The sequence below is a fragment of the Notolabrus celidotus genome, unplaced genomic scaffold (assembly GCF_009762535.1).
Source record: "Notolabrus celidotus isolate fNotCel1 unplaced genomic scaffold, fNotCel1.pri scaffold_123_arrow_ctg1, whole genome shotgun sequence".
NCBI classification, from domain to species: Eukaryota; Metazoa; Chordata; class Actinopteri; order Labriformes; family Labridae; genus Notolabrus; species Notolabrus celidotus.
The window spans coordinates 99,448-112,545 of record NW_023260009.1 but is presented as its reverse complement, the minus strand read 5'-3'; the positions used below and the strand labels follow the sequence as shown (position 1 = coordinate 112,545).

At 50.7% G+C, this 13,098-nt stretch overlaps 1 protein-coding gene across 1 annotated transcript; it reads left to right on the top strand.

Moving 5' to 3' along the window:
- Positions 1 to 62: 62 nt before the first annotated feature.
- On the top strand, positions 63 to 9,358 carry alg13 (ALG13 UDP-N-acetylglucosaminyltransferase subunit). Its single transcript, XM_034678276.1, has 19 exons — positions 63 to 231; positions 342 to 402; positions 1,153 to 1,270; positions 1,494 to 1,558; positions 1,907 to 2,007; positions 2,103 to 2,188; positions 2,329 to 2,611; positions 2,809 to 2,916; positions 3,959 to 4,106; positions 4,290 to 4,461; positions 4,587 to 4,622; positions 4,760 to 4,812; positions 4,921 to 4,989; positions 6,774 to 6,897; positions 7,029 to 7,145; positions 7,330 to 7,370; positions 7,537 to 7,648; positions 7,795 to 7,890; positions 8,440 to 9,358. The coding sequence occupies exons 1-19, from the start codon at positions 131 to 133 to the stop codon at positions 8,814 to 8,816; spliced, it is 2,268 nt and encodes a 755-aa protein (XP_034534167.1). The 5' UTR covers positions 63 to 130; the 3' UTR covers positions 8,817 to 9,358.
- The last annotated feature ends 3,740 nt before the right edge of the window (positions 9,359 to 13,098 follow it).

The window sequence follows — 13,098 nt, the reverse complement described above, 5'->3', positions numbered from 1 at the left end:
TGTGTGTGTGTGTGTGTGTGTGTGTGTGTGTGTGTGTGTGTGTGTGTGTGTGTGTGTGTGTGTAGCTCTGCTGTACGAGCTGCTCTACACTCAGGTGTTCGGGTTGGAGGAGGCGGAGCTCTGTCAGGCCATGGAGGCCTTCAGGGTCGGAGGCCGTCGCTATAGAAACAGTCCATCAGTCTGCAGTGACATAGACATGGGCTACGACACACCTGAGGACCGCAGTCACAGGTAGACACACAAACACACACACACACACACACACACACACACACACACACACACACACAGGCATGCACACACACACACATACTCAGGTGTGTTTGTTTGGTGTCTCACAGGGAGGAGTCTGAGGTGGGTGGAGCCTCAGAGGACAAACTGCGAGCTGTGACCGACGAGAAGGTGACTGACATCAGTGTGTGTGTCTTGTTAGCTTGTTACTGTTCGTGAGCTTGTTACTGTTCGTTAGCTTGTTACTGTTCATTAGCCTGTTACTGTTCGTTAGCTTTTTACTGTTTGTTAGCGTGTTAGTGTTGGTTAGCTTGTTACTGTTCGTTAGCTTGTTACTGTTCGTTAGCTTGTTACTGTTTGTTAGCGTGTTAGTGTTGGTTAGCTTGTTACTATTCGTTAGCTTGTTACTGTTTGTTAGCTTGTTACTGTTTGTTAGCTTGTTACTGTTTGTTAGCTTGTTGCTGTTCGTTAGCTTGTTACTGTTCGTTAGCTTGTTACTGTTTGTTAGCTTGTTACTATTCGTTAGCTTGTTACTGTTTGTTAGCTTGTTACTGTTCGTTAGCTTGTTACTGTTCGTTAGCTTGTCACTATTCGTTAGCTTGTTACTGGTTGTTAGCTTGTCACTATTCGTTAGCTTGTTACTGTTGGTTAGCTTGTCACTATTCGTTAGCTTGTTACTGTTCGTTAGCTTGTTACTGGTTGTTAGCTTGTTACTATTCGTTAGCTTGTCACTATTCGTTAGCTTGTTACTGTTGGTTAGCTTGTTACTGTTCGTTAGCTTGTTACTGTTCGTTAACTTGTTACTGTTTGTTAGCTTGTTACTGTTCGTTAGCTTGTTACTGTTTGTTAGCTTGTTACTGTTCGTTAGCTTGTTACTGTTTGTTAGCGATAATCACCTTGGTCCCTGTTTCTATTGGACAGTCCACTGCAGAAGTCCCGCCCCCGTCCAGACTGTCTCTTCCATATAAGGTGATGAAGTCTTTGGACTGGGAGGTGTACAGGAACGTTGAGTTTGACGTGTGGCAGGACACCTGCAAAGGTAACACACACACGCGCGCACACACACGCACACACACACGAAAACCACAGGTGTCAGCTCTTCAGTTACCGCAGTTCAACAGAGATCTCGCTGACAGGAGGTGTGTGTGTGTGTGTGTGTGTGTGTGTGTGTGTGTGTGTGTGTGTGTGTGTGTGTGTGTGTGTGCTTGTGTGCTTGTGTTCGTGTGTGTGTGTGTGCGTGTGCGTGTGCGTGTGTGTGACAGAGATGCAGAAGACGGACTACATGGTGTTTGCAGGGAGGCAGTACTTCCTGGGAGACAAATGTCAGGTAACAAAAAACTCCACAACACCCACAGCATCAAATAAAAGGAGCACAGATTTACACAGTGCAGCAGGAACAGGTCAGAGGTCAGAGGTCAGAGAGACGGCTACCTGTGAGAGACAGGTGAGGACTGAAGGACAGAGGGAGCACTATTGATAAGGAAAGGACACAAGGAAGGACGCAATGAGGATTAGGAAATGACAGAGGATACAGGAGACAGATTTGTTTGTTGCGTGTGTGTGTGTGTGTGTGTGTGTGTGCGTGTGTGTGTGTGTGTGTGTGTGTGTGTGTGTGTGTGTGTGTGTGTGTGTGTGTGCGTGTGCGTGTGCGTGTGCGTGTGTGTGTGTGTGTCAGGTTCGTCTGGAGCCAAAGGGGAAATACTACAACGCCTTCATCCAGGAAGTAGGAACACACTCATCAGCTGTGACCGTCTTCATCGAAGAGCTGGGAGAGAAGTAACACACACACACACACACACACACACACACACACACACACACACACACACACACACACACACAGGTGTTTGATCTCAGTCTCTCTCTGTCAGACACCTGGTCCCTCTGACAGACCTGAAACCAGTTAATCCAGTTCCGGCCTGGAACGTCGCTGCGCCCTCCAGAAAAGGAGACCAAGGTACGTTCACGCCTTTGCTCCTCCTCTTCCTCGTCTTTGTCCTCCTGATGTTTCTCTGACATCGTTCAGAAACAGGGATTAGTCTCTGACGAGGGCCGGACTCTGAGGGACTCTGTGATAACATCCTGTCTCTCTCTCAGACTTAGACTCTCGTGGTCAGCGTCATCAGCGCCATCGGTACTTCAGGAAGTCCCGTGGTAGCAGTGGCGTGAAGGGGGCGGAGCTGTTGATGCCTCCACCATCGTCATATGGAGGCCCCGCCCCATCTCCCCTGCCGCCCCGCTTCCAGCCCACGGGCCACCCTAGACCCCCCCCTCCCCCGTCACCAGGAGCCATGACCTATGACCCCTACGCCCCCCCTCACCACCACCACCACCACCATCATCACCCCCAAGCCAGACCTCCTCGATACGGAGCCTCCAGGTGAGTCCGAACACCTGACCCACAGAGCAGGTCCAACAGGGACGCAGAGGGACTTGGTCTGGGGCTCAGAGGGGGAGGGGCTAACTCTTGCTGACTTGCACACTCTTTCCCCGCTGACTTGTTTTCTATGTGTGTGTGTGTGTGTGTGTGTGTGTGTGTGTGTGTGTGCTCCTACCTGGTTCATGGATTCCGGTCAGAAGCTCCGCCCGCTTCCTGAACCGTCACCTGATTGGTCCACAGCTGACGTATTATCACCCCGGCAGGCGATATTACCACGACTACGAGAACTACGCCTTCAGGTCCCGGTAAACCAAAACACACACACGCTGCACGTCAGGTATCCTCCACACACACCTGCTCACCATACATGACTGCTCACCTGTTCACCATACATGACTGCTCACCTGTTCACCATCCAAGACTGCTCACCTGTTCACCATACATGACTGCTCACCTCTTCACCATACATGACTGTTCACCTGTTCACCATACATGACTGCTCACCTGTTCACCATGCATGACTGCTCACCTGTTCACCATACATGACTGCTCACCTGTTCACCATACATGACTGCTCACCTGTTCACCATGCATGACTGCTCACCTGTTCACCATACATGACTGCTCACCTGTTCACCATACATGACTGCTCACCTGTTCACCATACATGACTGTTCACCTGCTCACCATACATGACTGCTCACCTGTTCACCATACATGACTGCTCACCTGTTCACCATGCATGACTGCTCACCTGTTCACCATACATGACTGCTCACCTGTTCACCATACATGACTGCTCAACATACATGACTGTTCACCTGCTCACCATACATGACTGCTCACCTGTTCACCATGCATGACTGCTCACCTGTTCACCATACATGACTGCTCACCTGTTCACCATGCATGACTGCTCACCTGTTCACCATACATGACTGCTCAACATACATGACTGCTCACCTGTTCACCATACATGACTGCTCACCTGTTCACCATACATGACTGCTCACCTGTTCACCATACATGACTGTTCACCTGCTCACCATACAGGACTGCTCACCTGCTCACCTGTTCACCATACATGACTGCTCACCTGCTCACCTGTTCACCATACATGACTGCTCACCTGTTCACCATACATGACTGCTCACCTGTTCACCATACATGACTGCTCACCTGTTCACCATACATGACTGCTCACCTCTTCACCATACATGACTGCTCACCTGTTCACCATACATGACTGCTCACCTGTTCACCATACATGACTGCTGCTCACCTGGCTCCCAGGTAGACCTGGACAGACTCTGGATCAGTCTGTAATCTGTGTTTGTCCTGATTCAGTCGGAGTCGCCGTCAGCTCGCCGCTCTCAGTAAAGACTGTCAGTTTGGATTCTCCACCGAGGGGACGGAGGAGTCCGCCGATCTGGACCCGACCATGGCGTACTATCAGCTGGACGACAACGGCGAGGCCGTCTTCCCTCCACTGACGGTGAGAAACTCAAGCCGGTCAGAGAGATCTGATTTAAACTCTTTAAAGGACCAGAGTCATCATGTGACCTGAAGCAGGTCTCTGAGTCATCATGTGAGTCTAGGGTACTCCTGGACTCAGTCTGGTGACTTGGACCTGTTGCTGGATGTTGATATGCCTATAATGTCCCCTCTTGTCCCTTAGGGCCCAGCGGTGGCTCCGCCCCCCTCCATTGGAGCCCCGCCTCCAACATCTGGCTCCTCCTACAGGGTTCAGAGAGGGTCAGGGCCCCTCCCCCCGGCACCTCCTCCTGGGAACACACCTGTCTGCTCGTCGGAGGAGGAGCAGGAGGACACGAGCACGGTGGAGGACCAGGGTGAGGACAGAGACCGACACACCTGCAGAGACAGCCAGCTGCTGGATCTGTCCTCTCTGAGTTACCTTTGTGTGTGTGTGTGTGTGTGTCTGTGTGTGTGTGTGTGTGTGTGTGTGTGATTCCAGCAGAGTACACAGAGGAGTACGTCTACATCTCTCAGGGTGAGACACACACACAGACACACACACAGACACACACACACACAGACACACACACACACACACACACACACACACACACACACACACACACACACACACACACACACTGTTTACATGACTGGATGTGTGTCTTGCAGATCAGAGCTATGCGTCCTCAGGTTACACAGCTGCTGACTCCGCCCCTAACCAGGTAACACAGGTGGAGGTGTCTCTGATATTTAAGATGCAGGGACGGGTTCTAGATCCAGACCCTGAATATAAGGGACTGAAAAACTGATTTAGTCTCTTATTGTGAAAGGCTGAACAGGAAGGAGGGACAGCTGACTCCCCACAGAGACCAGAGATGAACTTCAGCTACACGCAGCAGGTAACAACATCTACACCTCCTAGACCACAGGGACCAACAGAGTCCTCCTATAGGACTGAAGTCAGGCAGAGTCCTGAGATACGACTGGAGTCAGGTAGAGTCCTGTGATATTACTGGAGTCAGGCAGAGTCCTGAGATAGGACTGGAGTCAGGCAGAGTCCTCTGATAGGACTGGAGTCAGGCAGAGTCCTCTGATAGGACTGGAGTCAGGCAGAGTCCTCTGATAGGACTGGAGTCAGGCAGAGTCCTCTGATAGGACTGGAGTCAGGCAGAGTCCTCTGATAGGACTGGAGTCGGGCAGAGTCCTGAGATAGGACTGGAGTCAGGTAGAGTCCTGTGATAGGACTGGAGTCAGGCAGAGTCCTGAGATATTACTGGAGTCAGGCAGAGCCCTGAGATAGGACTGGAGTCGGGCAGAGTCCTCTGATAGGACTGGAGTCAGGCAGAGTCCTCTGATAGGACTGGAGTCAGGCAGAGTCCTCTGATAGGACTGGAGTCAGGCAGAGTCCTGTGATAGGACTGGAGTCAGGCAGAGCCCTGAGATAGGACTGGAGTCGGGCAGAGTCCTCTGATAGGACTGGAGTCAGGCAGAGTCCTCTGATAGGACTGGAGTCAGGCAGAGTCCTGAAATAGGACTGGAGTCAGGCAGAGTCCTCTGATAGGACTGGAGTCAGGCAGAGTCCTCTGATAGGACTGGAGTCGGGCAGAGTCCTGAAATAGGACTGGAGTCGGGCAGAGTCCTTTGATAGGACTGGAGTCGGGCAGAGTCCTTTGATAGGACTGGAGTCGGGCAGAGTCCTGAAATAGGACTGGAGTCGGGCAGAGTCCTGAGATAGGACTGGAGTCAGGCAGAGTCCTCTGATAGGACTGGAGTCAGGCAGAGTCCTCTGATAGGACTGGAGTCAGGCAGAGTCCTCTGATAGGACTGGAGTCAGGCAGAGTCCTCTGATAGGACTGGAGTCAGGCAGAGTCCTCTGATAGGACTGGAGTCGGGCAGAGTCCTGAGATAGGACTGGAGTCAGGTAGAGTCCTGTGATAGGACTGGAGTCAGGCAGAGTCCTGAGATATTACTGGAGTCAGGCAGAGCCCTGAGATAGGACTGGAGTCGGGCAGAGTCCTCTGATAGGACTGGAGTCAGGCAGAGTCCTCTGATAGGACTGGAGTCAGGCAGAGTCCTCTGATAGGACTGGAGTCAGGCAGAGTCCTGTGATAGGACTGGAGTCAGGCAGAGCCCTGAGATAGGACTGGAGTCGGGCAGAGTCCTCTGATAGGACTGGAGTCAGGCAGAGTCCTCTGATAGGACTGGAGTCAGGCAGAGTCCTGAAATAGGACTGGAGTCAGGCAGAGTCCTCTGATAGGACTGGAGTCAGGCAGAGTCCTCTGATAGGACTGGAGTCGGGCAGAGTCCTGAAATAGGACTGGAGTCGGGCAGAGTCCTTTGATAGGACTGGAGTCGGGCAGAGTCCTTTGATAGGACTGGAGTCGGGCAGAGTCCTGAAATAGGACTGGAGTCGGGCAGAGTCCTGAAATAGGACTGGAGTCGGGCAGAGTCCTGAGATAGGACTGGAGTCGGGCAGAGTCCTTTGATAGGACTGGAGTCGGGCAGGGTCCTGAGATAGGACTGGAGTCGGGCAGAGTCCTGAGATAGGACTGGAGTCGGGCAGAGTCCTGAAATAGGACTGGAGTCGGGCAGAGTCCTGAGATAGGACTGGAGTCGGGCAGAGTCCTTTGATAGGACTGGAGTCGGGCAGGGTCCAGTTGTCCTGGTTTTGTTTGTTCTTCAGGTGGTGAAGCCATTACCGGTGATCTGCTCCTCCCCCTCCTCTTCCTCATCCTCCCCCTCTTCGCCATCATCACATGCACCTGCTGCTCACCTGCCTCAAGTCCCTCATACACAGGCACGCCCAGGTACACACACACACACACACGCACACACACACACACACACACCCACACACACACACACACACACACACACACACACACACACACACAAAACATTTTTTATAACCATGTCATGATCTGCTTCCTGCTTTCAGTTACCATGACGATCCCAGCCTCCCCCTGGTTGGTCAATGAGCTGGGTGAGCCTCTTTGTAGCAACGTAGCTCCGCCCCCTTACTCCTACGACCCTAACGGCAGCGATTTACCTCGAGGTCAGAGGTCAACCATGGTCAACACTTTGCATCACTTCCTGCTGCAACTTCCTGTTTATTACTCATACTAGTGTGTGTGTGTGTGTGTGTGTGTGTGTGTGTGTGTGTGTGTGTGTGTGTGTGTGCGTGTGTGTGTGCGTGTGTGTGTGCGTGTGTGTGTGCGTGTGTGTGTGCGTGTGTTCAGACTGCAGAGTCCTCCAGTATTACTTCAACCTGGGAGTCCAGGTGAGATCATCACAATCTGACGTCTATAATGTTGACCTTACTCTAGACCCTGACCTGACCCTTACCCCAGACCCTGACCTGACCCTTACCCTAGACCCTGACCCTTACACAGTCACAGGTGTAACCAGGTGTGGACAGGTCTCTGAACCTCTGACTTTGTCCTCAGTGGTATCATCAGAGCTGCTGGCAGCAGCAGGTCTACCCCCCTTCCTCACCTGAGGCCCCGTACCTCTACCAGCACTACACCCCCTTCCTGAGCCAGGACACGCCCCTCCATGGTAAGACACGCCTCCTCTGATTGGCTGCTGAGACAGCTGTGAGGTCATTCAAGTAGTCAGACCTGATGAACTCACATAAACCTTTATCTGATGTTAGTGAGAGCTAGTCCTTAACCTGGTCCTGATGCTGGTCTTGTCTCTTCTAGCTGTCCCCTCTTCATATCAAGAAGCAACACGAGGCCCCCATCAGCCCCCCTCCTCCTACCCAGAATCCTCCAGGGCCACAGACACCCAGACAGACGGTCAGTATGATCACCTGAGCCCACCTGTAGACCTGAACACTGAGCCCACCTTTAGACCTGAACACTGGGCCCACCTTTAGACCTGAACACTGAGCCCACTTTTAGACCTGAACACTGAGCCCACCTTTAGACCTGAACACTGGGCCCACCTTTAGACCTGAACACTGAGCTCACCTTTAGACCTGAACCCTGAGCCCACCTTTAGACACAGTCTAGTCCCTGTGGCCTTCAGATGAGTCTCAGGTGGGCTCAGGTTGGGCTCAGGTGAGCTCAGGAGGGCTCAGGTGGGCTCAGGTGGGATCAGGTGGGCTCAGGTGAGCCCAGGTTAGCTCAGGTGAGTCTCAGGTGGGCTCAGGAGGGCTCAGGTGAGTCTCAGGTGAGCTCAGGTGAGTCTTAGGTGAGCTCAGGTGAGCTCAGGTGGGCTCAGGTTAGCTCAGGTGGGTCTCAGGTGGGCTCAGGGTAGATCAGGTGAGTCTCAAGTGGGCTCAGGTGGGCTCAGGTGAGTCTGATCCTGCAGGTGATGATTTGTGTCTTCTTTTCCTCCATTAGGCCACGCCCCCTCGTTGGAAGGCTCCTCCTCTGTCAGCCCCACGCCTCCAGGCTCCGCCTCCTCACCAGCTTCCATGTATTCAGATCAGACACACCTCCCCCCTCACTCCCTGCTGCACCTGCCATATGAAGCTCCGCCCCCAGCTACCTACCTGCCCTCAGCCCCGCCCCCTGCTCACCCTCATGCCGTCCACCTCCCCCACCACTCCTCCTACCACCCCTGCGTCCCCTCCTCCACCCACTGGGGGGCGCTGCAGGGCGGAGGCCACAACCCACGGGGCTACTGCCCCGCCAACAACCCTGCCCTCGTGGTCAGCTACATTCAAGCCCCGCCCCCCCACCACACAGCCACGCACTACATGCCCTCCAACATGTAACACACACACACACGCTCTGGACTCTATCTCAACAGGGGTTAGCTTTATGCTATCTTTCTGTGTGTTGTCAATGAGCAGTGCTAACAGTTAGCATAAAGTCAACTAAGCTAACGAGTATTTAAAGTGAATCAGGGGTTAGCTGTTAGCATGTTAGCTTCATACTGAGAGTATGATTGAGCAACACGATGTTCGAATCAAGCCAGCAGGTTGTTAGCTTGTGGCTAAAGTTGTAGTTTCAGGACTCTAAACGTTGACTAATCACTTCCTGTTCACCTGGTTCAATCACCTTGTTTGGGTTTCATTTCACTCACTGTGCCTTTAAATCACACCTGGCCAATCAGGTGCCCTGGCCCTGGTTGTCATGGTAACAAGTGGCCTTGAAGTCAACAGATTGTGTTGATATATTTCTGTTTGTTTAAGAGCACCAGCCAGCCAATCAGAGAGAGGGGGCGTGGCCAGCCCCGTTTATAGTGAGGGCAAGTTTTTGTGTTCACACCTGTTTGTTTGTTTTCAGGTAAAAAATAAAGTTTGATTCACCAGCAGGTGACGAGTCCTCATTCAGACCAACGCACCTGAACGCACCATGTTCACCTGAACGCACCATGTTCACCTGACACACCTGAACACACCTGATGTCACCCTTACTGACTGTTATAAGGACTGTTAAAGGACACCCTTAATGACTGTTATAAGGTCTGTTAAAGGACACCCTTAATGACTGTTATAAGGTCTGTTAAAGAACACCCTTAATGACTGTTATAAGGTCTGTTAAAGGACACCCTTAATGACTGTTATAAGGTCTGTTAAAGGACACCCTTAATGACTGTTATAAGGTCTGTTAAAGGACACCCTTAATGACTGTTATAAGGACTGTTAAGGACACCCTTAATGACTGTTATAAGGTCTGTTAAAGGACACCCTTAATGACTGTTATAAGGTCTGTTAAAGGACACCCTTACTGACTGTTATAAGGACTGTTAAAGGACACCCTTAATGACTGTTATAAGGTCTGTTAAAGGACACCCTTAATGACTGTTATAAGGACTGTTAAAGGACACCCTTACTGACTGTTATAAGGACTGTCTCTTCTCTGTTATTAAACTCAGATGATGTTAAGTCCATTTATTTCACCATTAGTAGACTGAGAGTTTGAGGTTTTTAAACGGCCCCTATTGTGTTTCCTGGTTTGTTTCCTGGTTTGTTTCCTGGTTTGTTTCCTGGTTTGTTTCCTGGTTTGTTTCCTGGTTTGTTTCCTGGACGTCGTCCTGTAATCACTCTGCAGACGGCGCTCGCTGCTTTCCGCTGAGTCAGAGATCGATAACCTGTTATCGTTTAGGAGAGATGATTACACTCATTGATCATCCTCAGGTCTGCAGACAAACGCTAACTCGCAGCTCAGACCATCCTCAGGGCGAGGACTGATATTCACACAGGCTCTGTGAGAGACCGGCTCTGTGACAGACCGGCTCTGTGAGAGACCGGCTGCCACGAAGGCCAGGAGGGACCGGATTCACCTGCTGGTCTCAGATCCACCTCAGGTCGTCTTCCTTTAGATTCAGACTCCATTTGTTTCTCTGAGTTTACAAACCAACGAGTCCGAGATCAGTCCCACGTCTCTGAGGACGCAAACATTTAATTTGATATTGATCCACGAGGAGGAGGAGGAGGAGGAGGAGGAGGAGGAGGAGGAGGAGGAGGGTGAGTTTATTCATTAGGCTGGATAATGAGACTTTATTCCTGATCCTGGTTTCCTTGTAGTCAGTAACTTTAGATCGTTTCAGACGAGAGATCTCAGATCAAACATGGAGCTTCTAACTTCACGTCGGACTGTGAACAACCAGGGAAGGCCTAGTCAAGACCGGAGGACTAACCCTCAAAGTTTAACACACCACTCAGAAACATGCTGCTCTAACCAGGGGGTCAGATTCTGGATCATACGTGGACTGGTTCTTCTGGCGCGCTCGCCATGTTGGTTCTGAAAACGCAGAAACCATCGGACGGATGGAGACTGAATGTGGTTCAGACACTCGTGGTGCCCTGAGGATCAACCCCTCTGACTTTACCGATCTTCAGACTTCAACTCGGTCTCAGCAGACGTGTGTCTAACATGAGTCTGCTTTTCTACCTGTTCAAGGAAGTTTGTCCTCTAAAAGTAGTATGGGAGGTAGAGCCTTCAGGTATCAGGCCCCTCTCCTTTGGAATCATCTACCAGTCAGGGTCCGGGAGGCAGACCCCCTCTCTACTTTTAAGAGTAGGCTTCAAACTTTCCTTTTTGATAAAGCTTATAGTTAGAGCTGGATCAGGCTTGGACCAGGTCTTAGTTATGCTGCTATAGGCTTACAGCCAAATTCCACCAGATCCATGTCTGGTCCGTCTCTTCACCGGATCTGATAGGCTTGTATTCTAGTCAGTGTGTTAATCCCTGCTTTCATTCTGCTGACTTTGGTCCGGACCGCTCTGGATCCAGCAGACCACCCTGCTCACCAGCTCAGGATCTCCTTCCCTCCCCTCCTCCCTCTCCCTCTGCTGATCCTGACAGATAATGCAGCCGGTGTCAAACTCGTTCACGTCAGCTCCCCACAGGATGTCGGTCAGAGCGCCACAGTCCGTTCTCCGGCGTGGCTCCACTCCAGGGTTTGGATGCTTGAGGCTGCCGAACATCACCGCAGAAGTTTACCCCCCCCCCCCCCTAAAAAACCAGAGCAGAGGAACCGCATCCTAACCTCCACTTTTCCTGTCATCACTGCCGACTGCTCCGTTTGGGAACGGTGACCCAGGCTGAACCCTGAGTCCGGGTTTTCATCGTTTGGAGAAACAACAGACCACCCAGACCGGAGCGGCCCAGAACTCTCCGGGCTCTGAGACCGTCCCGTTCAAGCTGTATAACGATGACTCATCTCAGCTGCTGAAATCTGAACCGTGTTTCTGTTCACTCTGAGGCTTCAGAGATTCACAGAGTCATGAGTCAGCCTGGAGATCCATCAGGGCGACACTCAGCAGCATGTGGGAGTCATTACCATCCAACATCTCATCACTTGACTTCCACTACAGAGTCGTGTCTGTGTTTAATGCAGTGACTTCCACTACAGAGTCATGTCTGTGTTTAATGCAGTGACTTCCACTACAGAGTCATGTCTGTGTTTAATGCAGTGACTTCCACTACAGAGTCATGTCTGTGTTTAATGCAGTGACCTCCACTACAGAGTCATGTCTGTGTTTAATGCAGTGACTTCCACTACAGAGTCATGTCTGTGTTTAATGCAGTGACCTCCACTACAGAGTCATGTCTGTTTTTAATGCAGTGACTTCCACTACAGAGTCATGTCTGTGTTTAATGCAGTGACTTCCACTACAGAGTCATGTCTGTGTTTAATGCAGTGACTTCCACTACAGAGTCATGTCTGTTTATAATGCAGTGACTTCCACTACAGAGTCATGTCTGTGTTTTAATGCAGTGACTTCCACTACAGAGTCATGTCTGTGTTTTAATGCAGTGACTTCCACTACAGAGTCATGTCTGTGTTTAATGCAGTGACTTCCACTACAGAGTCATGTCTGTTTTTAATGCAGTGACTTCCACTACAGAGTCATGTCTGTGTTTAATGCAGTGACTTCCACTACAGAGTCATGTCTGTGTTTAATGCAGTGACTTCCACTACAGAGTCATGTCTGTGTTTAATGCAGTGACTTCCACTACAGAGTCATGTCTGTGTTTAATGCAGTGACTTCCACTACAGAGTCATGTCTGTGTTAATGCAGTGACTTCCACTACAGAGTCATGTCTGTGTTTAATGCAGTGACTTCCACTACAGAGTCATGTCTGTGTTAATGCAGTGACTTCCACTACAGAGTTATGTCTGTTTTAAATGCAGTGACTTCCACTACAGAGTCATGTCTGTTTATAATGCAGTGACTTCCACTACAGAGTCATGTCTGTGTCTAATGCAGTGACTTCCACTACAGAGTCATGTCTGTGTTAATGCAGTGACTTCCACTACAGAGTCATGTCTGTGTTTAATGCAGTGACTTCCACTACAGAGTCATGTCTGTGTTAATGCAGTGACTTCCACTACAGAGTCATGTCTGTGTTTAATGCAGTGACTTCAACTACAGAGTCACGTCTGTGTTTAATGCAGTGACTTCCACTACAGAGTCATGTCTGTGTTAATGCAGTGACTTCCACTACAGAGTCATGTCTGTGTTTAATGCAGTGACTTCAACTACAGAGTCATGTCTGTGTTTAATGCAGTGACTTCCACTACAGAGTCATGTCTGTGTTTAA

What these genes read in the sequence shown, in the direction of transcription:
- alg13 (XM_034678276.1), top strand. Translation starts at nt 131, where the DNA reads ATGGAGGCCTTCAGGGTCGGAGGCCGTCGCTATAGAAACAGTCCATCA. An exon ending in CCGTCTTCCCTCCACTGACG is followed by an intron (nt 4,107 to 4,289) that starts GTGAGAAACTCA and finishes CTTGTCCCTTAG; the next exon opens with GGCCCAGCGGTGGCTCCGCC. An exon ending in TCATACACAGGCACGCCCAG is followed by an intron (nt 6,898 to 7,028) that starts GTACACACACAC and finishes TCCTGCTTTCAG; the next exon opens with TTACCATGACGATCCCAGCC.